The 25213-nt window shown below is 34.2% G+C and overlaps 1 protein-coding gene across 20 annotated transcripts; it reads left to right on the top strand.

The window, feature by feature from the left end:
* Positions 1-56: 56 nt before the first annotated feature.
* Positions 57-24984, top strand: LOC114306073 (electron transfer flavoprotein-ubiquinone oxidoreductase, mitochondrial). Of its 20 annotated transcripts, none has more exons than XM_082915652.1 (19): positions 68-381; positions 4247-4427; positions 4698-4823; positions 4924-5099; positions 6054-6141; positions 9715-9871; positions 10738-10865; positions 11657-11837; positions 11921-11994; positions 12463-12753; positions 12831-12924; positions 19221-19399; positions 20276-20357; positions 20438-20543; positions 21178-21294; positions 21731-21799; positions 23000-23092; positions 23501-23587; positions 24736-24984. In XM_082915652.1, coding segments are annotated over exons 10-15 (477 nt in total). In that variant the 5' UTR covers positions 68-381; positions 4247-4427; positions 4698-4823; positions 4924-5099; positions 6054-6141; positions 9715-9871; positions 10738-10865; positions 11657-11837; positions 11921-11994; positions 12463-12751; the 3' UTR covers positions 21192-21294; positions 21731-21799; positions 23000-23092; positions 23501-23587; positions 24736-24984. The 20 variants fall into 20 exon arrangements, 19 of the variants coding, with proteins under 19 accessions (XP_082771779.1, XP_082771782.1, XP_082771785.1 ...); XM_082915645.1 differs by adding an exon at positions 24352-24467 and having other exon boundaries at positions 69-381; positions 11921-12753; XM_082915650.1 differs by having other exon boundaries at positions 70-208; positions 319-381; positions 11921-12753.
* The last annotated feature ends 229 nt before the right edge of the window (positions 24985-25213 follow it).

Raw genomic sequence — 25213 nt, 5'->3', positions numbered from 1 at the left:
AATTTGATTAAATTAATCTACACCCTTCAATATTTTATACAGCTTATACCATTTACCTGCTAAACCGGTTGAAACTTTCCCGACCATTCTCCCTATTTTCATCAGTCACCTCTCTCTGGTTTGGCTAAACAGGACTCCTCTCTCTCTCTTCTCTGGTCGTCTTCCACGAATGGAGATCGAAGTCGCAGGCTGTGCAAGGATTGAAGAGGTAAAATTTTCTCCCCCTTGCTCCAAATCTATGGTTTCTCTCCCTCAATCTCTCTCTCTCTGATTTTTCTTGCTCGTTATCTCTCTCACTCTCGTCTCTTGCTTTCGGAGGCTTCTTGAGGATCTCTATCCTCTCCAGTAGCTTATTGGTTCAAAAGAGTTCTCATTGAAGAGGTATGGTTTGAAATTCCTAAAGCCCTATTTCTCGATAAATAGGTAATTTCACGAATCAAACAGTATCTCGCACAACTTGATTATAAGATATATTGGGTGAAATTTGTTGGTAGAATTTGATAGATTATTAGTTAATAATGGATTCTTTGCCTAGTTGGTTACTGTCTTACTTGTTCTTTTTTTAATTTTTGTTTTCTATATTTTATCTCGTCTCTTGCCTATTCACAGTTTGAATGTAATATTTGTTTCATGGCCTCATGGGTTTCAATTGAAAAATTAGGGATTGAAAAAATTAGGTTTGGGGTTGGGATTATTCCTATATCCATTGTAGTTAACTTATTATATTTTTATTTGATTAAATTGTCTGTGTAATTTGATTTTGATTTTCATTTAGTTGGTAAATAGGATAAATTATTCAATGCTCGTGGAGCAATGGTAAATAGGAAATTCAATTTGAATTTTTATTAGCCCAGATGAAAGGTAAAATTGAATTCATAAATTAAACTGTATCTAGCACAACTTGATAGTTTCTAGCATTGATTGTGCCCTATGATGAGGTTCAGGTTGTTCACTTAGTAAGATGACACTGCTTTAATGAAATTCAATTTTATTTAATTTTGTGATAAGTACATCTATTAGGATAGATAAACAAGTGCTATAGTGGCTATGTGTTTACTTGGTAGAGGCCCGACCTGCATGTTCTTTGCTTTCCAAACTAAACCCTGGGGAAATTGAGCTGGATAGCAACTTGAGTTTAGTACTGTCCTCTATCTCCATTCTCTTCTTGCTTCATTTTTTTCTTTTTTCTTTTTTTATAAAATGTTTTGATAGTATTTTCTTTTGTAAGGTAGGGAGACTCAAACTTTAGTCTGTTTATTAAGGTAATGTGACCTACGCAGCTGGGGTATCATTTTTTGCTTATTATTAGATTTTTTTTATAGTGTTTTTCTTTTTTACATTGGAAACTTAGTCCAAGTGTTTGTTAACTAGATTATTATTCAACAAATCCATTCATGTGTGCATGTGGTGCAATTGATGAATGTATTGTACAACCTAGATGTCGTAGGATATTTTCAATTCTCACATTAAGTATATATGTCAACTGATGAATGTACTATAACCTTTAAGATTTTTGTTTGTTGGTTTTTTCCCTAGTCAAAGATATTAGAAGTTTATTTTTCTTGTCTTTCTTCACAAGGAATTCTAATTGAAGCCTAAAGGATTAGTTACATGTGGTTTAAGATTCATGAGAATCATCTTAATAATTCTATTTTTCAGGAACCATGTTAACCTTGTCGTGGTGATATATTCCCACTCTTTTTAGTTGTGCGTGTCCTTTAATTATTAAAAAGAGAAATCATTCTTATTCCAATTTGAATTATGAATTTTTTGTTTTATAAATAATTTCTAGTAGTCGCGAGATATATTGAGGGCTATGACATTCTAATTCTTTTTCTATTTAATTATGTGGTCGTTAATTGTGAGTTTTTACCTGTATCTTCCAAGTGTATACATGGTGGATGTGTTGGTGTTAATGGGTTAGATGTCTTGCTTGGGATTGATGTGAAAATGTTCCGCTCATTTTCAATTTATTCTTATGGATTAACATCATATAAAATTTTGAATTTGTTAGAAAGAAACTTGAATTTTGTTTGCATATTTATAGGTTTTCTTGTTTTGAGAAATTAGATTTGATTTAATGGTCGAATGACATAGAAGGGAGTTTTTTTCTTGGTCTTAAATGCGTGGGTTTACTCTGTTTTGAAAATTACTATATTTAAGTGAGAACAGATGATTTTGGGTTTACCCTTGTATTAAAATTTGTAAATAATATGAACAAGTATGGAAACAGTGAAACAAATTTGGAGATTGAATTGATTTGCAGTTGTATCCTATACGTTATCTTACTGAAACTAAAAAGTTTGGTCATATGTCTAAAAATTTACTTACAAAGCACTTTTTTTTTTTTTTTGAATAGCAAGAAAACAATATTATTGAACTAAAAGGTGAAAACAAGGGGTGGACAAGATGCCCTTTTACAAAGTTGAGAGATCTACGCAAAAACCTAAGAAGCGTTAACTAAAACATAAAACAAACCACCTAAGTATAACAAACAGCAGCCCAATCCGTAGTAATCGAAATTCAGGGGTATGTCCTTGAAAAAGGGAGACACACAGGCCCAAAGTGACGTGAGATGCCTCACCTTATCCAACAGAGCATCAACTTTAAATTCCTTTTCATTAAAAATTCTATCATTTCTTTCCAACGAAATGGTCCAAAAGATAGCAAAGATAATGCAGGACTACAATGTTTCGGCCTTCTTATTGCTTCCAAATCTGCCATAGGAAACCAGCAGGAAAGCACATTTTCTTTATTTATTTATGCTGATTTCAAATTGAGGCTGCATATACTCTGGAAAGATTGACGGGTTGATATGGACTATAGGAAATCCAATAGGAATTTGCATTTGGGCTTTTAGAAAAGGTAATAGGCAATGATTTAATGAATGGTATGGGCACATTAAGCTAAACTGTCAAAAGAGTTTGTGTAGTTGGCCAACAAGTAAATTACTCTTTTGGTTGGTGCAGTGCTTGTCTAGTTGCATGTGTGTAGAAATTTATAGGACACATGCTATATAAATATGTGAGTGCATTTCGCTGTATTACAATACTGCTATTTTCATTTGATTATTTGAACTTGTCTTTTTAAACTATTAGCCTTGTTCTACATTTTATAGTGTTTATCATGCTACTTGATTTTTATATCAAAATATAGGCATAGTTTAATTAAGACCATACCTACTGCTTCTGGGAAGAAGATAAACAAGAGTATTTTGGTTGGTCTCTATTATCAGTTGGGTTTTTTTTTTCATATGAAGAGCTTCTTTCCTTTATGACCGTTACCTATCTTTCAAATTGTTTGTTGAGTTGTGTAGAGTTGGGTTAACAAACCAACTATGCAATGCAAGTGTGCATGTGTATGTTTTGAATTATTAAAGCACACCACATATTCTACAATTAACTTGGAAAATGAAACTATGACTACAAGGAGCAGAAATAGAATTGATTTTAGAAGTGTGAAAAAGATGGAGAAATTGATCAATCATGAAAAAAACATAAAGCCGGTGCATGCCAAAAATCGATTAAGAGAGAAACAGATTGGCTTCTCATAAATCGATTTGAGAGAGAGAGAGAGATGGGGGGTTATTGTTGCAGATGGAGGGATTTTGAGTTTTGGAAATGGTAGAGGGGTTGGAGTTAGAATGAATGAGGCTTTGGTAGAGGGAAATCATTGAAGTGAAGAGGGCAGAGAGAGAGAGAGGTCCTTATATACCTGATATCTATCTGGTTGGAGAGAACACCTTCACTTCAACAATGGAAGCCAATAGAGGCTTTAGTCCCGTTGTGGCTGGAACTCAACAGAGGATACTAGTTATTGTAGGAAATTAAGGATTACACAAAGATAGTGAGAGCAGCAGAGGAGGAAGAGAATGAGTGAGAGACGAAAAAAGAGAAAAAGAAGCATAATCCTTGTGGATGTGGGGGAGTGAGAGGAAAATAAGAGGAGAGAGAGTTAACCGGTTGCTCAAGTTTCCCATTTTCTACTATTAAACAATTCAATGGTCTTGATTAATTGTTTGTAATCTAAGGGCAGATAATTGGGTTGCACATAATGGGTTGCACACCTAACAACTCTCATAAGAAATTTACATAAAAAAATTCTAAGATTTGACATCACCAATGTGATGTCCGGGTACGTAACCCGTCTTACTTTTCTTTTGTGCGCGTGGGTTTAACACCTTTGAAATCTATTTCTCAAAATTTTCGTCTCTACTAATTTTAATTCTGAGTTCCACTTGTTTCAGGAGGCTTGAAGTTGAGTCCGGGGTTTACACTTGAGCTGGAGAATTTTCTGGGCTAAGGGCTAAGCTGCACGTGTGGGGGCCTTGGGCCGCATGTGCGGGGTTGGGGCCACACGTACAAGAGATGAGGCCGCACGTACGGAAAATAGGGGAGGTTCTGGGTTGGTCACTGCAATATATGCAGGTGCGGGAGTGGAAGTATATATGAATTTGTTGTGGGAGTTTGTAGAAAGAGGCGTCTTTTGATATTGTGATTATTGAGGAGAATTAAAATGATGACTCGAAATCCTAATTTCTCTTCCATTTAAATTTGATGCCGGAGTTTTTAGTATTAGGCATTGGTTGTTATTGTAATTAGAATTAAAATGATGAGTCGAAATTCAAACAAAATTTTCTTCTTTTTTTTTTTTTCTTTCAAAAAACCCTTTTTGACATATAAATTTGTGTTTGATAGGTAAATAAGACCTTAATCATAGTAGATGCATCCAAGTATATAGAGGAGCTGAAGGGAAAAGTAGAGAGGCTAAGCCAAGATGTTGCAAGTTCACAAAGTTCAAATGGACAAAACTCATTGCCAATGGTACATATTTTTAAAAACAACTGCGCTATCCTTTCTTTAATATCATGTATAAAATCATGAAAATTAGTAACTTATTTTTTTTTCATTTATTATATTTCAGTAAGTTACTGTGGAAACCTTTGAAAAGGGTTTCCTAATTAATGTGTTTTCAGAAAAAAAAAATGTCCTGGGTTGCTTGTCACCATACTGAAAGCCTTTGAAGAGCTGGGCCTTGACGTGCTTGATGCTAATGTTTCCTGTTCAGACAATTTCCGTTTAGAAGCTGTTGGAGGAGAAGTAAGGAATTATCTTCTTTTTCTTGTGTGTGTTGTTTTTTTATGATTTATTTTGATTCATCGTAGCTTGGATCATGATTTTGAATATCGGCAGATACATATACTGGTCGATACAAAATGTTTGTTATGCTTAATAGTTTTAGTGTGATCTATATTTGTATGAATTATGCCCTTTGCTCAAGTAGTTTTTTTCTTCGGTAAAAGACGTGAAGTTTCTTGTCACGGATGTTACAAAAATGGCAACTTTGCTGATTCTCATGGAACCTTGCAGAATTTTTTTTTCAATAACTTCTTTTTTCTTTCAACTGTCGTTCGTATTCCTTTTTAATTATTCTTCATCTTGATGAGTTTGATCCAATATTTTTTTTTTTTAAGGCTAGAAATAGTTGGAATTGGTTATTGACCTCCTAGATGGAACCTTTTCTCTCTCACATATTGTACTCACTTTCTCCAAGTTTGTTGAGAAGGCACATATTAATTTGTACATGATAGATATTACTAGGTGTGCATTTAATTGTTGATTATTTTTCATTGTTGAATGTATGAACAAGTCCTTTTACTAAATTCTCTAGCTTTTTATGAACCAACAATCAATTGCTAAATGAATTATTTATATTTTCTATTTTATTTTTGTGGTTTTGATATACTAAGTGGGGTTTGTGAAAAATATTATAGGGTTTTGAGGGTCGTTGAATTCGGTGGCTAGTGTTAATGCACCTAAATGAGTTGTCTCTTTAGAGTGTCAATGGTTTCTTTATTGAGTTACAATATGTTTTCTTTATTGAGTGTCAATGGTTTCTTTATAGAGTGCCTATACATTTTCTCGATTAATTTATAATCTTCATGGTTACTTGATAATGAGTTTCAATTTTTTTTTTTTCTTCTCAATTATGCTACGTAAGGTCCCAAATTTCATAGTGGGTTTTTCTATTTTTGTTCTCGTTCTTAATTGTAGTGTTCACTGCGTTTGCAACTCAGAGCTTTGTCTTACGACCTCTACCCGTAGACACTTTGTAGACACTTCTCTCAAAGCAAATATAATGGTTTGTGGTTTGGCTCCTTTTCTCTTTCATTTCCTCTCTAAATCCAATATTTGAGAATTTGATTCAGCATATTTTGTTTATTTGGGCATAATCATTTTTTTCTTTAGGGTTATGTGCGTGTCTATATGTAATATGTATACTTTGTATTCTATAAAATGCTTCACCTAATGCAATACATGTTGTTCCCCCTATAATTGCTGGAATTTATAAGGTTCTCTAGAAGTATATTCTTTTTTTGTTTTCTCTTTTGAATATGTTCTATTTTGCCTATTTTTGTTAACTATGGTGATATTTTATGCTTATTTAAATTCCTTTTCATTATTTAGAGACAATACTTTAGACTTGTTGAGTAGAATATTCATGCAAAAATCAAGATGATTGGACATCGGTAGCTATATGTTCGAATCATATTTGTTTTAAAATAATGGACGACAAATATAATTTCAACAATAATCATCCATTTTTTGTAATACAATTTCATATTTTTACTTCGTTAAGGTTGGCTTATACAATAAAATACGCCTATGGAGACAGACGGCAGGTAATTAGGACATGTAGGTTGAAAGTTAGTAAAATACTCCTTAAACTTTGTCGAAAAGGGCGTTCTGGGGTGAAAATGTGAAACAGCCCCTAAGCCACTTTGGGGATGTCATGAGAAGATTGATCGTGACAAATACGACTTGTGAGAACAAAATACATGTAATTAGGACACGTAGGTTGGAAGTTAGAGTAAAAAACGCCATAAACTTTGTGAAAAAAGGGCGTCCGATGGGCAAAAAGGAGAAACAGCGTGCGAACCACTCTGGGGATGTCACATGAAGCTTGCTTGTGATAAATACGACCTGTGGGGATAGACAACATGTAATTAGGACACATAGGTTGGAGATTAGAGTTCAAAACGCTTTAAACTTAGTTGAAAAAAGGCGTTAAGAGGGGGCAAAAATACGAAACAATGCGTAAACCACTCTAGGGATGTCACCGGCAGCTTACTCGTGACAAGTACGACCTGTTGGGACATACACTACTAGAAAAGGGAGTATTGGACACGGAACCTTTTGCGATGGTGTGAAAATCGTCGCAAAAATCATGTTTTTGCCACAGCAAACGAAGCCGTCGTCAATTTAATTTTTTTTGTGACGGAAAATCTAAGACCGTTGCAAAAAATAGTATTATATGCGACAATTTGTTACCTGTTTTTTTTTTTTCTTTTTGCAATTGTTTTAATCTTTTTGCGACTCCTTTTATTCCTCCGTTGCAAAATGTTCTATTTTTGCCTTCCTTCTTTTCCCACTCTTCCCTACACCCTCTTCCCTATCCTTTCAGTTCTTAGATCAAAAAAGAAAAAAAAGGGAAAAAAAAAAAAACCATCCATCTTCTCTTAGTCATCACTGTTACTCTCTCTCGTTCCCAGTCGTCTCTCTCTCTCGCATCCCCAACACCTCTAGTGTGGGAAGAGTTCCAGGTAACCCTCCTCTCCTCTCCTCTCTTCTTCTTTCTTCTCATACTCGCTCACACAGACCCTAACAATCTCTCTCTCTCTCTCTTGCTTTCGCATTACCCTCACGGACTGGTTGTAGCAGCAGCGGCAGCGATTTCCCACTTCGGACACGGCCCACATATATTTTATAGTTCTCTGTTATCCAGGCATAATAATGCTATGTAAAGTATTTCCAGTTCTATGGGAAAAAATTACCCATATGGTTCTCATATCTGACTTATATGACTGTCCATTATCATTACCGTTAGTGTAAGAGGAAATTGCTTTGTTATATCTTTCAATGACCTTATTTTGTATTTACCCATGCTTAACTATCATATGCTTAACTATAAGCTTTGTCATTAGTGTCCTTGGTGGCGCAAGTTCAAGTTACGGAAACCTCCTCTCTAGAAATGAGGGTAAGGTTGTGTTTTTCTTGCCCACCCTAGACCTCGCTATAGTGGGAAACTTGTGCATTGGGTCACCCTTTTGTACCTGAATTTTATGCATATTGTGAGGATAGCAAATCCATAGCTGGACAGGCCATAGGTTTCGTTGCCATTTTTGTTGTTACTTCTTTCTGTTTATTTTCTTTTTATTTTCTCCTACATGGATTGGTGAGAAAATCATTTTTTCAATTGACTGATGTCTGATCTTCTGCAATCATATTTAATGCTTGACAGTACTTTCATGGTTCATCTTTAGAAGAGAAAACACTTGTTTAATTGCAAGGAAATCCATTTTCCTCTTACTATGTTACTCACAAGTCACAATATTCAATTTTCTTCCTCAGTAGCGAGTTTCCACATCTGAAATTGAGAGCAAGTAGCCTTGTTGTTTCTTGAGAAGAGATGGAAACCTACTGTCACTTGGTGAATATTGGCCAAGAACCTTTGTATTTGGGAAATTTTTGTTTTAAATGCTACTTCTTTTCCCACAGAAGCAGGTATCAAGATCCATCGTTTCTTGACTTGTGTAATTGATGAAGAAAACCTAAGCAATTGGGAAGATACATTGTTAACTGACTGCTTTCCTTCAATTGAGTTCTTTACAAAGCAGAGATTATTAGTTGTCTCTGTAATTCCATGCAGTTGGGTCAATATAATTGCTCTTTGATGGATAGAATGATGTATATTCTTAAGTTAGTTTAGGCACTCTATGGAATTAATGGCTTCCTATATTCATGGTCGCAAATGGGTCTTGTGATGAAAATTGGAGCCATCACTATATCTGATAATTACATGAAAATTTTTAGTTCCTCTTGAATGGCAGTTTTTTCTTTGGAGTCAACTCTGTTTTTTTCATTTCTCTCCGATCTTTATTCAATTGTCTATTGAGTTGCTTAGATTTGCTACGAAATCAACCGAATAGCTCCAGCGCATGATATACATCTAATCCAGCATCACTGTTTGTGAGATGGCAGCCAATTTGTTCATAGGCCCCAATATAGGTGATGATTTATACATCTAGTGCACATTTGCTTGTGGGAATCAAGGTTGGGAATTGGCATCCTGTTGAATTTCCCAAAGGACTGGGCCACATTTGTTGTGTATAAAGATGGTAAATCCTTTTCTTAGGGAATAGGATAGAAAAACATTCAAGGAATTTCTATCCCAACCAGTTTTTCCTTTGTTTTTTTTTTTTTTTTTTTTTGAGGGGGGGGGGGGGAGCATGGCATGGGGTTATTATCATTTCACTATCCATGGGAATTATAGCTTAAGCATGAAAGGAGTTCTTATGGCCATGATTATTGAGCCAATTAGTTTATTAATAATAAATTAAAGTACTCGGAATTATTTTCCTGATAAGTGAAGTCTCAGAAATATTAATCGTATTAAAATAATTTTAAAAAAAATAAATTATGGAGATTGCTAGAATAGTGAATGATCAGGCTGCGAAGTTTGAGAACATGAGTTCAAGTCTAAAGAGCAGATGTGTTGTGTAAATATAGCTTTGTAATATTATAATCTTGGTAATGATGACATCCTTATCTAATAGCACAAACCCATTTCTTTACTGATTTTGTCATGAATGAAAATTATGTTTTTTTTATTAGTTCCAATTTACAAAATTTAATTTGGTTGTCATGTTGACAGTTACTTTGCGCCTGATAAGCTTTGGGTATGACTACCATTGGGCATCTCGTAATTCTTCTTTCGATCAGAAGGCTCAAAAGAAAGAGCATCGACCCACAACTTTAAGCCATCACTCTCTCCATAAAGAGCAGAGTTAGCAACCATGTCAGAATTACAGGTAGTAACTTAACCATGCCCATCACTCCCATCCTTGGTCATTTGCTTAAGGACGATCTAGGTTCTGTTATACAATTTTCTCACTTCATTAGATAATTTAGATTTAGCAGTAGTGTTTCAAGAGGTTAGGTTGGATTTTTTAGAATCGAAAAAAGAAAGAGTATATTGAGCAACTGTAAATTGGCCAAATTAGTAATGAATCGCCATAAAACAGACAAAGGACAGAAGACTCATTCCTCTAAGTACATCTTAAGTCAAATAGTATAGCTTGTAGAATTATAGTTTTTATTAAAGATCGATTGTGATTGGTGATCTAATTGTTACGGTGAGACCCACATTTTTTTTAGTGATGCAAAGAAGAAAAACAATTTGAATTTTCTTTTTCCTTACCTTTCCCATCAATTTAACCCAACCTACTTGTCCTGGATAAAATACAACCTCTATCTTCATCTGAAAAAATTGTTCCGCTTTTTAGTTTGAAATTCATGTTGAAATTTTCTGCTAAGTATCTAAATTGAATTTATTCTGATGCGAAGGAATTTCTGAATTGTGATATCTGATTGGCCAAGGAAAGGGGATTAAAACATATACCTCTGCTTCATGTTGTCTTCTAAGCATAAAACACGGATGTTCATCTACAAAATGTTAAAAAAGGAGCCACAAATTTTAGTTCTTGTGTAAAGCACACTTATGAAAAGGGTTTATTGTATGAGGTTTGAATTCCATTTAAACTGTTTTGAGTGTTCATTAGTGACTAATTATGTACGATACTTCTCTATTTGTTTTTTTTAAGCCGTTACACATTGCCTTAGATAAAGGTTTATGTGTAGTTTCTTGTTCAGTAATTTGTATGCCTCCATTTTGCAGGTCTACGGGCATATAGTTTGACAGTTGATCATGATCAAGGTTGGCAACTCTTGCTTCTCACATGAAAGGCATGCATAAAGAAGATTCTACTTAGTAACTGTCTCCAAGAACTAATGGAACTACACCAGGTTATATGCTTGCAATTATTCCCAACTCACTAACCATCTGCAATAGTAAGATATTATATTTTTATTTAGGCTGTTTCTACTGTCTTTGGTAAATTTGTTAATCTTTAACTTTGAAAGTGTTCTCTCTATTACTTTGCGGGAATTTGTTAATCTTTAATTTCAAAAGTGTTGTTCTCTCTGTAACTTTGCGGGATTACCATGAAGTGATTTGTTATAGACCTATAAAGGATGATCATTTCCATATATTATTCCCTACCTTGCCGTGGTTCCATTGGTGGTAATAGTTCCACATTAGACTCTTAGATTGCTGCTATTGTGAGTTGAGAAAAGTTCACATCTATGTATGAGATTTATCTTGCAAGGCTAATCCATTTAATAGAATTTCTGGATGTGTTTGTTGCTGATCTAGTTCATTTTTGTCTACTTGCAATCTTTATTCACTTTAAATTGTTTGATAGACATTAGATTTTGTTCCTTTGCTATGTAGTGACTTATTTCTTTTGACTTTCATTATTTTTCTGGTCAATTTTCTTAACAGATTTGATGATATTTTCTAGCATGAAAATAAGCATTAAGTGCATGCATTTCATTTTTGTCCTTTGCTTTATATAGAATTTTATAGTTTCTATCTTGATGAAACGATGAAAATTTAGATTTCTAAATGTTTGCTGCAATGCTGTGCCTGCAAGACTGTCTACAAACAGTTATTGCTGTCATTGGCTGTCTTCATTGACTTTTTTTATTTTTCCGATTACCCTGTTTTTCACATCTGATATACTTTTCCTGAGCAGGCTGGACAGAGTGATAGTAAACCCAGATGGTACTCAGAGTTAATCACTGGGAGATGTAGCACTAAAGGATCTATGGAGTCATTGAACCTGAGAAATAGGCTGTTTCAAGGCAACAGATATGAGTCAACTACTGCAGCATCTGTCAGAGACTCCAGCTGAGAAATATGAATGCCAAGCTGAGGTGCATTGTTGGAATAGTAGAGCTGATTGAGTTGTTATGGCTTGTGATTGAAATAGCTGATAACATTTTCTGCTTTTTGACAGGTTAGTCGATTCATGGACCTCATTGTTAACAGCTTATATAGCAATAAGCAGGTGTTTCTTCGGGAGCTCATCAGGCATGTTTTGATTTGTTAGTCAACCTTATTTCTTGCTACTTTTACCATGTGTTAATGATGCATGCCCTTCATCAGTAGGCAATATTAGTTTTGCATTGAGCATCAAAGGACACTTATTTTTTTGCCATTTCTGCATCGATCAACGATCACTGACACCTGTGAAGAAAAATAACTGGCTGAACTGTATCAAGGTTGTATAGAGTTTGGAGATGAAGGGATAGTAATTATGCTCTAAGCCCATCCAAATGTGCTGATCTCGGAATTATACATAGCTGTTCATGCTAATTAAAGCAAGCCTAGGATAAACAGAGAAAATAATTGGATGAAAAAAATGTACCAGTACGTTAGAAAAACTAGACATGATTGAAAATTATATTTTAATATGGAGGAGGGTTTTATTGCTTTGATGGTGGTCTTGTCATTCAATGTTTTGATTTAATTGTATGACTATTGGTTTTGCGATTGCAGTGAGTGTCCTCCACAAGTGTTGCCAATAGATAGTTTGTTTCTTGTATTGGTTTTAAGCCGAGTTAAATCAAAAAGCAAACTAGAATTACAAGTTTGTCTCAAGTTCCAAGTGAATTAAATGATGCTATTGCTAATGTGCTCCAAATTATGATTTTTAAACCTCACCAATGCGAGCGATGTTTTGGACAAGCTGCAATTTCTCAGTGTTACAGACCCCAATCTTTTGAAGGGTGGAGTCGATCTTGATATCTGTATCCAGACTGACAAAGATAATGGGATTATTACAATTATGTAAGCTTTTTGAACACTAAAAATTATTGTGGTTAATGTTTCCATTGCAGTGTCAAAACTTTATGTGCTCTATGCAGGGATTCTAGTATTGGGATGACTCGTCAAGAACTTATTGACTGTCTTGGAACTATTGCACAAAGTGGAACTGCAAAGTTCTTGAAGGCATTGAAAGTGCGCCAATATTTGGCTTAATTGTATTGTATACTTTGATCAAAGACCTTGTGCTAAGTTTTATTTATTTGCCTAGATTGAGTATAATTTTAGCATAATCTTATTTATTTGCCTAGCCGAAAATACAAAACAATCTCGAACCACTCTGGAGATTGCGCGGACAGCTTCCTCGTGCTTAATAGAACATATGGGGACATAGGTTGGGACATACGGCCTATGAGTAAGACACATAGGTCGGGAGTTAGAGCTGAAAATGCCGTAAACTTAACTGAAAAATTGCATTTTGGGAGGGGGAAACCTGGGAGAAACTTGTTTGGACATGCAACATATGATTACGACTATAATTATACAATTTTGAAAAGATAATATACATTCGAGTTTTATATAATTTTCTTTTATAATTTGAAATGATGACGTTATTCAATCAATACTAATGGTTAATTTTATTTTTACAGATGGTTTTTGGCGTGGAAAAGTGGATATTCTTTATTTTTGTGCGGAGGACATTGTTTTTTTTATAATCCGTTATTATGTTGCCCTTTGTTTTTTTTTTTTTGGATTACTATTGTTCATACAGATAACTATTGGCATTGTACAAATTGCTTTTGGCATAGAGCATATTACTTTTGGCATGGTATAGATTATCATTTGACATGGTATTGTGGAATTTTTTTATTTTTTTTATTTTTGTACGGCCGACATGATTTTTGTATAATCCTTTGTTTTGTATAAAATTATTATTTTAGGTTGGACTATGCTTGATTCATATGGAATTTCTATTATATTTCGAATTTGATGCTAAAAGTTAAATTTTCTTGGATCGTTGTTATTTTCTTTATATACAAGGTACAGATTGCACAGAATAAATACAGGTCGTGGCGAAATAAATATGTGTATAAAAATAAAAATAAAAAAACTAAATAAAGTTTTTGACAAATAAACATTTAGTAGCTAAAAAGAAGTGAAGTTGTTGGCGATTAACCAATTCGTAGCCAAAAAGAAATAAAGGCTTTTTCGTGATTAGTAGCCAAAAGAAAGAAAATATTTTTGGCGTCTAAATAATTTGTAATAAAAAAAAAATAAGATGAAAAATAAATTTTATTTGGTGACTAAATATTTAGTAGCCCAAAAAATTTGAAGTTTTTGCCTACTAAAAATTTAGTCGTCAAAAAAATTGTTGATATTTTTTACGACTAAACATTTAGTCACCAAAAAAGCTACAATCTTTTGCTTACAAAAAAGCTTGGTTGCTAGCTAAAGGAGTCAATTAGATGTTTGGCTACAAAATTAATTTGTTGCTGATAATATTTTAAAAATAATTGGCAATTATATATTTTAATCACTAAATAAAACATAGTAGTGATAAAATTTATCTACGACTAAAAATTTAGTCGATAAAAGTTCAAATTAAATTTATAAAAAAAATTATGGCGACTAAATTATTAGTCGACGAATGGTATTCTTTGGCTACTAAAATAATTTTAGTCACCAATACTTTTCCTAACAATCAGTCAACGACCAATTGAGTGACTAAATAATTTAATTGGGAATTACATTTGTCGACTAAAAATGATTTTTAACAATTAAAAATTTATTTTTCAAATGTGCGATTTCTTATAGTGTGTAACTAGTTTGAAGATAATTCATAGTGCAAGAAAATTGTAAATGATCATTTTTATATTTTTTTGCAAAGTATATTATTTGAAATTTATTATCATAATTTTGCGATGTTGGTGTAAGAGGCGGTACTCTTTGTCCAATCCATTTGAATCCAATTATGATTGAGTTTGTAGGATAAAAATCATTTAAATTCTGACGAATTTCTCACATAAAATTACATAATTATTTAATGCTAATTGAATTCGTAAATATTTATACACAAGCATCAACATACATCATTATAACCTCACAATTGCTACAATCATCACTAATATTGCTGCAACCATCATCACCGTCACTGTCTCTGTTAGCACCACCACCACCACCATTATGAAGCCACCATTGTTTTTTTTTTTTTTTGAGTCATAAGAAAAGGAGATAACAGACAAAACAGAGAAATAGGCAAAGCTGCCTTACACAGTAGAAGGAGAAGAAGAAGCCCCAATGATGTCTGCAACAAGCAGATTTGCAATCTTAGTGGGGGGATCATTAAGAAACACAAAAGGGGCTTGGTGATTTACACCCATATTTGCCAAACCATCCGCACTCTTGTTTCCCTCTCTACGTATATGAGCTATTGTGCAGTTGCATCTTTGCATTAGAAACTTAGCATCTTCAAGTAGAGCCTTGTACTAAAAGTGCTGAGATGGTGAATCCTTGATGAGTTTAACAACTTGTTCTGAGTCTGTCTCAATGCATATGTCCTTCATTCCCTTCTCAAGCATTATGGTGAAGCCCAGAGCTCAGCCTCCATGCTAGTTGCTTCCTCTAATTTTCCATGATATCCATGAAGCCAAGCTCCTTTTTCATCCCTAAAAAGGCCTCCATATCTAGCTGGCCCCGGATTGCCTTTTGAACAACCGTCAGCGTTGAGTTTCATTTTCCCTGCAAAAAGCAAAACCCAATTAGTCCTGTGATATAGAGCTTGGCCTGTAAAGTGATCAGTTTGGAATGCCTCATATGTCTCAGTGGCTTGGTGTTGAATGGATCTAATAATTTCGTGGACATTTCCATACTCTTGTCTGAAGACCACATTGTTTCTATCTTTCCAGATTGCCCAAATAGTGTATAAGAACACAATGCTCCAAGGTATGTGGTAGGTCTTCCTTTCCTGATTCTTCAAATTTAGTTGTAGCCATTAAGCCACCATTGTTATTACCACCACCTTTATAATACTTGTCATCGTTATCATAAAACATACCATCATTTCAAGTAGTGAAATTTCATTATCTTTAAATAGTGAAATTTAACCTTAATATTTAGATGAAATTATTAAAAAAGTAAAATTTCTACTAAAGAAATAAAAATTACAAAATTAAAGGCAAAGATGAACTAGGGAGTAAATGGAAAACTTATGAGTTAAAGAGAGATGTCATCAATGGATTCGTTGGAAAACAAGTGATTGTCACTATCATTTAACTATAATTTAATTTTCTTAATTTAATTTGTTGTCTAATTAATCCTATAATGTGTGTAATTACCAAAATTTTACGTTAATTTGAAATTCCCTCTCTAAATTTAGGACCCTCCAAGTTTTGCCCCTAAGCCCTCCTACGTTTCTCGTGTCTCTTTCTCTTCCTTTCTCTCACACGACTACTTCTCATTCTTCCTCCTTCACGGACGATTTTGTTGCTCCCATTCCACCGTTGTACCGCCCGAAATCCAAATTCCACACCGCCGATTCACGAACTTAGAGTATTTCATTCTGACCAGGTAAGTTGATTTTTGTTTCTTTCTCTACATCTTATTCTTTGCCCTAATTTCTCACAAATCGACTCCCTCTCTTAGCAATCTATACCTCACAGTTGTGTAGTTCACAGTTGTGTTTCTTTGATCAATTGCAGATTCAGTTAAACACACAATATATTTATGTTGGATGTATACATGAATTATTGGAAGAAAAAACCTAATGTGATGTGAACTAAGAATTTGGGTATTGTGCTGTTGTCTATTTAATCAATTTATTGACTTGCAATGCAATAATGTGTGTAATTTCTTATGTATGATTGATTTTGTATATTATTTTAACAAGAGGAAAAAGACTAACAAGGCACCTCACAACAGAAAAAATGTATGCAATTAGTCCACCAAAACAAACATTAATCATCCTAAAACCTCTTGATTAGTGTTTAAGGTTGAAGGGGTAGTAGTTCAATTCAGGTTTTCAGTTTTATTTATTATTATTATTTTTTGTTTTGGTTTGGTATGATGCTTCGGATTGAATCCTCCAAATATCTTTATAAGAAGTGGGTTTACAATTCATTGATTTAAAAGTTCATAGTTTGGGGAAGGTTTATAGTTTAATTTAGGTGGAGTAGTTTAATTCACAATGAACAAATTCTTGCAAGTGTTTGGACTATTCAAAGTAATTTTGGCTGATAACATCATCTTTCTTCATTTTACATCTCTGCATGTAAAGGCATTGCATTTTTCTTTTTTCTCTTTTTGTATTTATTTATTTTTTTAAGGTTTTTACAATTAGAATTGTTTGCCATTTTGTGATTTTTGATTTATAGGCGTGGTGTGAGCACTTTGAGGTTGATGAATGAGTTAAATGTGTAATCTTGGCTCCTATGTGTTTCATCATGCAAGCTTATGAGGCATCCATAAATGTGCAGCTAATTGACAGCCGAAGTTAGTCATTTGCCTAAGACGTTGAGAGTAATTTTTTAGTATGAAAATATCTGCCATGGAAGAGCATTCATGTGTATTTGGTTCTAAAAGCAAATAAAGCTGAACTTGGGCTTTAAAGTGAAGTAAGTCCTAGTGAATACAGTTCGTCGAGGAAAAAAATCTTTTTCTCCATCTAAATCTTGTTCATGATTTACAATGTTACTTCCTTCAATCTTTTTTCCGCGCTTACAATTCAAAACATTACAACGCCAAGTAAGATTCAGTTAGCCATCCTCATGGACATTTACATTTACATTTGAGACATAGTTTGCATTCTCAAGATGATTTTACATGGCTGATGCAATGCGTAGCTCCAAATGGGGGTTTGTGGAAGGAAGGGTCAGGGAATCTTGATTCTGAAGTTTCAAAATTTGTGGTGGCTGACTTTCTCTGCATTAATCTTAAGCATTCAAGAAACAAGAACATAGTATTGTGAAGTAATGATATGATAGGTTGGTTTAAATCTTTAGAGACGAGAGAGTCACTAAATAGCATTTTGGACTTGCATTTACCTCAGTTAAAGGGCACTCCATTGCTGGCTTTTCTTCTATCATGATCTTCTAAACGTGATTAGGTATTGCCCCCCAATGGCATTGCATATAGATTGCATGTTCTTCCCAGTTGTGTACTGTACATCTCATGCATCTATCTTTTATGAAAATTCCATACTCTTCTTTTGTGTAAAAAGATGTTTTTAGGGATTAAAGTATTGGATGGAATGCTTCATTTCACATATAAACTGAATTTGAGGCTCACAAGGATTTAGGAGTGTGATGCTATTGCTGAAGGAGAGTTATTATGATTAGAATGAGAGGAAAAGGAATTATGCTCTTTGATATTGGTTTTGGACAATTTAAAGACATTGGTTGTTAGATATCTAAATTTATTTTGCGATAACTTTATATCTATTATCCTTTTTTTATGCTTCTCTTTTTCCCTTGTATGGGATCTTGGCTGTTACTGATTGACATTTGCCTTTGGTCATTGTGGTGCCTTAGTTTCTAATTTCTGCTATTTTGGTAAAGACAGACTAAAGCTGATCTATAATGTCTTGGCAACCATGAATAAGCCGAACATTTTTTTTTTCTTTTTTCCCTTCTGTTTTCAAATTTTCTGTGCTCAATTTCAAAATGACAAACTGACTGTAGAAATTATTCTTAGATCAGATGATCACTTCATTCTCACACTTACCAAAGAGACAGAAAGAGTAAAAGTAAAAGTCACAACTTTGAAATAAGACGCACTTTATTATTATTATTATTATTATTATTATTGTTTTTAAGGGCTGCTTAGCCCAACAGTAAGGCTTGTCATTAGTACCCCCTATATGAAGCACGTGTACTTAAAAAAATTCCATACCCGTACCACATCACATTGGATACACGAGACGAAACATGTATCTTTTTTTTTTTTTTTTGCTTCGTGAGTGTTCAACTTGGGTATGTAATGGGTACCTCTGGAGCATAACAGGTTCCAACTACAATCATGTTTTGAAGTATATGAGTACCAAAATAGGGTGTTCTTTTATTTAGAGATGAAGTTTGCTTGATAGGACTTCCTTTAATGCTTAGCATGCTTTTAAAATTAAGTTTTGGTTTGTAGGTTTTCTAATGTAATGACATTAAAATTTGGTTTGCACTTTGCTTTTGGCATTAAAAGGGGTCGTGAGTTTGAGTCATCGCAATAGTTTAGAAATGGGAGTAAGGCTGTGGACGTCTTATCCTTCCCAAACCTTGTTGTAGCAAGAGTTTCATGCACTAGGTCGCCTTTTTTATTGTTGTTATTAATATCATTTATTTTATTTGTTTTCTCATTAATAAATTGCAATGTTAGTTGGAATGTCTATCCCAGTTTTTTTTTTTTTTTTTTTTTATATTTTTAATGGCATGCAGATTATAAATTGTTTAGGCGATGTGATGGTTTAATGCAACTTTATTTGTAAAATAATGTCTTATCTCTTACAGATGGTTTCATTGATCATTGTGGCTCTTGCTTGGTGCTCCATGTTGGTTATGCTTGGAATAGAAATTGGAATCTACATCAGAGAGTTCCGGTGGTATGTTCGGTTTGGAGCTGCATATGTGTTGGTGGGGGATGCTGTGATGCTCAATCTCATTCTTTCAGTGATAGATTTCTACACAGGGTCAGTATGCTTTTAATAAATTTGTAATCCTTTGTTGTTGGTACCTATGTATTGTGCTTGAAATTCATTTACTGATTGAAAAACTACTCCTAGATTGCTCACTTGTTCTATTTTGTGCGTTTCCAAAACTTATTTTGTGCATTTCCAAAACTCCTAGTATTATCTTCCCTCCTCCTCCCCCCTTTTCTTTTTGGTCTTGTGAATCATAAAATTTGCATGATATAGTTATGCCCCGAAAAGCCCAATCAATTAAATGAGTAAGGAGACCAACAGAGACAATAGTAAGGAGATGAAATACAGTTAAGGTAGATGGAAATGCTAGGAGAAGGGGTAGATCTAGATTGACGTGGGATAGTGTAGTAAATAGAAATATGAACCTCCTTAATTTGACTAATCAAATAACCCTTGATAGAGCCGAATGGATAAGAAGGATTCATGTAGCCGACCCCATTTGATGGAACTTAAAGCTTGGTTTGGTTTGGTTTTCTGTTTTCCTCCAGTTTTGTCTCATTTACACTTGCTATATTTGTCTTTGTATATCAGAAAGATACAGTAAATGTGCCACCGTATAGAAGGCTGAAACTAGCATTTTTATGTTACTGACATTGGTCATACATTTATGAGTATATGTTTTCTTTTGATGGTCTTTTTGCTTGTGAATTTGATGTTTTATAGTATTTGTCTCTCAGAAGGAAAATGTTTGACCCGCCTTGTTTTACAACCTTGACTTAGTTGCTCCTTTTGAGGTTTTGAGGTTGAGGCATTTAGATGATTTATTAGTATTAAGTGTTACATTCTACAACTGTTTTCTGTTTTTCACATTTTAATGGTGCTAATATTTTAGGGCATTTTACCAATATAGACCCTTTGATGCAGTTTGAGTCAATTAGCACGTTGGTTGGGAGAAAAAGCTGAAGAATTAGGAGTTGAAATATACCCAGGCTTTGCTGCTAGTGAGGTGCTTCTGCATTTGGTTGACACATTTTAATGTCTGGCATATTTGAACATCATGAATTAACATGTTATTTGATTTTTCAGATTTTATATGATGATGAGAAAGTTATTGGTATTGCAGCGAATGATATGGGAATTGCCAAAGATGGTTCAAGGAGGGACAATTTCCAATGTGGTGTAGAATTCAAAGGTGGGTCCTGTTAAGTTCTTTCTCTAGTTCTCATCCTTGCAATATATAAGATCTCTCAGGTTGAGTGTGTATGCTGCATATGCATTTTTCGCTTCCTGAAGCATTAGTTGCTGATAGCTATTTTATCTTTATGATCTTTCTCAAACTGTATCAGTCATTTTGTCATATAACATCATCGATGCTAACTTTGGTTTGCAGTGAGTGTAGTGGAATAGAATGGCCTCCATTTCCACCTTTAAGTTGTCAAAGGCAAAGGCTGAAATGAGCATTTGAAAGTTGAAATTGTTATTTATTCCCTAATACATAACAATAGCCATTCTCCAGTCAAATGGAATCATTCATAGTCTTATCTTCTAATGCATATGATTTAATTGTTATTAATTTTTCCTAGAAGCATTGTGAATCCATAAAAACAGCCTTATGGCGTAGTTGAAGAACTAGATGTTTTATATCTAATGGTTGTTCTTCCATGATCCTTCACTTTCGTCAGTAGTTTTGCTTTCACAAAATCTCATTTGACCAAATAATTTAAGAGAGAATCTTTTGGAGGCATGTAGAATTAGAGTACTCGCTAGTAAATACATCCCCAGGATTTTTCTAGCTTGTGCTTAATTCTTGAAGCGAATTTTATCAGGTTTGGGAAGTTGATTCAAGTAAGCATGAACCTGGTCATGTACTTCACACCTTGGGTTGGCCATTGGATAACAAGACATATGGGGGATCTTTTCTATACCATATGAAAGACAGACAGGTATCATTTGCCCTTGCTTTATAGCTCTATATTAATTAAGGATACAATTTAGTGTATTAATTTTACTAATTACCTTAGCTTCTCGTGTTACATTATATGGTGTACAAAGGTATGTAATTGTATAAGTGGAGGATATACTAATAAAATGAAATGCTAAATCTACTCAGAAGTCGTTTATAAAAATATAACAATGCTAGAAATTTTGTCCTTTTAAATGCATTAGTCGTTATGTGATAAACGTTTTCAAAAGGAGAGAAAAAAGAGGTGGACGTCGATGTATAGTTCAGAAAGTGGATGGAGCAACTTTGTTGACTTCATAAGTTCTGATGCTTTAAAATTGGAATTTACAAGTTATTAATTTTTTCCATTAGCATGCTCCACAATGAAACCCTAATTTGGGCACCTAAATGAGATGTTTCTTCGGTTGGATATACAGGTTTCTCTTGGCCTTGTTGTTGCTTTGAATTACCACAACCCTTTCTTGAATCCTTATGAGGAATTCCAGGTATTTTTTATTGTTATTTTTGCAATGTTTATTATATATTATATATGGACCTACCTTCACATAAGTCAAGATTGCACATTTTCTTTTTCATATGTGAGTCTCTCTCTCTCTCTCTCTCTCTCTCCTTTTTTATAAAATGAAAATCTGTTACTGTTTATAATATAAAATGTTACCAAAAGTCTATAAACAGTTTTCTTTCTCTGTATATTCTTCTCATACATTGATGTAGGAAATAGCAGGAACTTGGAATGTTGCCGCTTGCAGTTAGCTTAATGGGGGTGGGAGTCACATTATGCTTGTTGGTTAGGATTTAATAAACTGGAAGAAAGGTTGTAGGGCTTTCCAATTGTAAAGAGTTAGAACTTAGTTTTTAAAGTGAAAAGGTTGTTGGATTTTCAGTGAATAGTTTGTCAGTAGTTATTGACAGCAAGTATTTTAAGGTTTCAGTGCTCAATTCAATGCCAAAAAGTAGTGGAAAGAGTTAGGGTTGATTTTGGATGGACAGGATAAATGAGGGACTGAATAGGCACTACCTGTGAACAGTAAAATCTGACTAGTGTCTAAGAAGAATAAAAGTGAAAGAAGCAAGAGAAGAAGGACCTGGGAATTCCTTGGGAATCACCTTTTGTGGTTAGATTGCATCAAGCATCATACAAATCTAGAAAAGGTTTCCCTCCATAGGGATAATGATCTGCTGAGTTTAGTCAACAAATAGGATGATTGGATCAATTGTAACCATCATATTTGTCTCATATCAATTGTATGGTTAGAAGTATATGGCAAACAAACTTGAATGACAATATTGTGAGTGGGTTTGGTAGGTGATGTTTATTGTTCAACCCATAAAAAAATGTGCAAAACCCAGCTCATTTAAAAAAAAAAGAAAAAAAAGAAAAGAGTCAACTGAAGCTAATGCAATAGGCTGTCCTGCTTTTAAAGAATATATAAACTTTTTTTTTCTCATAGCTATTGACTTGTATTGGTTCCAAGTCTTTCAATGCTTGTTTGAGCGATTCTTTTATCACCTAAGTTTACTTTCTTGGAGAATCCCTTAACAGCTTTTTATTATTTTGAAGTCTGTAATCCTATCAGCATTTTTTTCCTTGGATAGAGTGTATCTCTTTACCTTTTAGGTATTTATCTACAATGTGCAAGCATAAGGTCTTACTCGGTCTCTTGTGTATTAATTCCTTTGCGTAGAAACTTAAACATCATCCGGCCATCAAACCTCTTCTTGAAGGTGCTACTGTCCTCCAATATGGTGCCCGTACATTGAATAAAGGCGGGTTTCAGGTGTGTGATATGTTATTTTATTTGTCCGGCGACCAATAGGAAAATTCACATTAAGATAGTAGAAGTATCAAAGGCTTCTTGAATCCACCACATGCATGCTTGATGTAGTATTGTAAATCAGTGCTAAAAGGCAGATGCAAGTGCCTGAAAATAATTTTCATTTGCAAAATTATTGGTGGCTGTTTACACAAAAGATTTGCACATATTGTGTGCCAGAATCATAAGAGCTAAAATTATAATATTTATAGCCGATTAGACTGCAAATGCAGAGTGGCAACTCGTTTTTCCCGTTTTTTATCTACAGCTCAAAAGGCATGGTACCTTATTAACAATATTACTAATTGTTTGTTAGATGTTATGCAAATATAAATATGATGCTAGTTAAATTTCAGTCTATTCCATATCCAGTATTCCCGAGTGGAGCAATTATTGGATGCTCAGCTGGCTTCTTAAATGTACCAAAAATAAAGGGCACACATACTGCCATGAAATCAGGTATAACTCGCATTATCTCAAGCAGTGCTTTATCTTTAATGTGAAAACCATACGATATGTCTAGTTGGTATCTAGTTGATATAAAACAATGTTATTTTATGATTGTTTGGTGTTGTAAATTGCTAAATTCTAGGATAAAGTCATTCAAGATTTAGTTACTATGAGATTAAGTATGCCAGATGATTTTTTGTTGCAGCAGTAAATTGTTATATATCTGAGGTAAATTGCCCCCCCCCCCCCCAAAAAAAAAAAAAAACAAATTAAACCTTTTTTTTTCAAAAAAAATTCTTAAACCCTAAACTTCTCGGTACTATGCCATCTGTCCATCTTCGTAACAGAGAAGGATAATTTTGTCAATTTACCCCTCTTTCTTGGATAATTTTGTGAACATACCTCTTCTTCCACTGTCTTCCTCCCTCCTAGAAGCCACCTCCACCACCAGTGGCAACCCCTCTACAACTCACCCATCCTCTTGTTGAAAAAAATGCGTACACATATACCTACACTGATACATACTCCATAACCAAATAACTTATATCTCAGATGGGTGTGAGAGCAACAGAGAGTTAGAATCGCCCTCCCCTGCCCCTCCTCATCCTCCCCTGCCACACCTAACTCCTCCACAGTCCACCTCCGCTACATGCAACCCACCAAATAAACTATTAGAAAAAATGAAATAACATATAGAATGGTTGGAATTTGTGATCAAGCTATTAGAAAATAAAGGAGTACTTCTAAAGCTTATTTTCTTACTGGAATGCTAGTAGCAGAAGCTGCATTTAGTGTACTTCATGCAGGCTTAAATATGGAAACATACTGGAACAACTTAAAAAATTCATGGATATGGGAAGAACTTTACAAAGCTCGGAACTATCGACCAGTACGTATTGAAATTTATCCTTTCTAACTTTCTGAATGATCTTTCCTCTTGATCTTCTTCACTCTTTGGTTTTCTCAGAGGCGCTAATTGATGGTCCATTTCAACAATTTATTGTCTAAATAAACCACCTCTTGAATGAATTATATTTTTACGATATCCAAATCTATTTTTCCGTGTTTTCTTATTTCTCTGTGATGTGGTACACATGCCAGAAATTGTATTTCCAGAGTTTTTAACTATATTTACTCTGTATTTTGTGTGTTTTCAGGCTTGCGATATCAAAGACCCAAAGCAGAATATTGAATGGACTGTGCCGTAAGGTGGTGGCGGCCCAGGCTACTCCATCATGTAGACCGTTTGCTTCGATTAACTGCACGCAAAATAAAAATGTATCCCAATGTATACAATTACAAATAAAAGTCAATCTAATTGGAAAAAAATTTAACCTGTGCTGAGGTTTCTCTGCAGAACTCCATATCCTGTAGTTAATATAAATTGTAATTCCTTCTTGTTCCCATTTAGATAATTTGATTGAGTAGTCGCTGCATTGTGAATTCTTGTCAAGAGATTCCTCAACGAAATGCATACAAACCTTTATTAGCTAGAGTTCATGTTCCCAGATTATGAGCTACTCACAACCCAAGTTGCCGTGAATGGAGAGTAGGACTACACAGATCAAATACAAATCAAAATCCAAATATAACTTCAGAGCTTTTACACTAGGAGAAATTTGTGAAATGGGAATG

Source organism: Camellia sinensis, chromosome 2, assembly GCF_055761805.1.
Source record: "Camellia sinensis isolate YWXY chromosome 2, ASM5576180v1, whole genome shotgun sequence".
Lineage (NCBI taxonomy): Eukaryota > Viridiplantae > Streptophyta > Magnoliopsida > Ericales > Theaceae > Camellia > Camellia sinensis.
Note: the sequence above shows the minus strand (reverse complement) of the source record. Positions and strands in the feature narration are given on the sequence as shown.

What these genes read in the sequence shown, in the direction of transcription:
- LOC114306073 (XM_082915653.1), top strand. An exon ending in GTGATAGATTTCTACACAGG is followed by an intron (nt 19,400 to 20,275) that starts GTCAGTATGCTT and finishes CCTTTGATGCAG; the next exon opens with TTTGAGTCAATTAGCACGTT. An exon ending in CAGGCTTTGCTGCTAGTGAG is followed by an intron (nt 20,358 to 20,437) that starts GTGCTTCTGCAT and finishes TTGATTTTTCAG; the next exon opens with ATTTTATATGATGATGAGAA.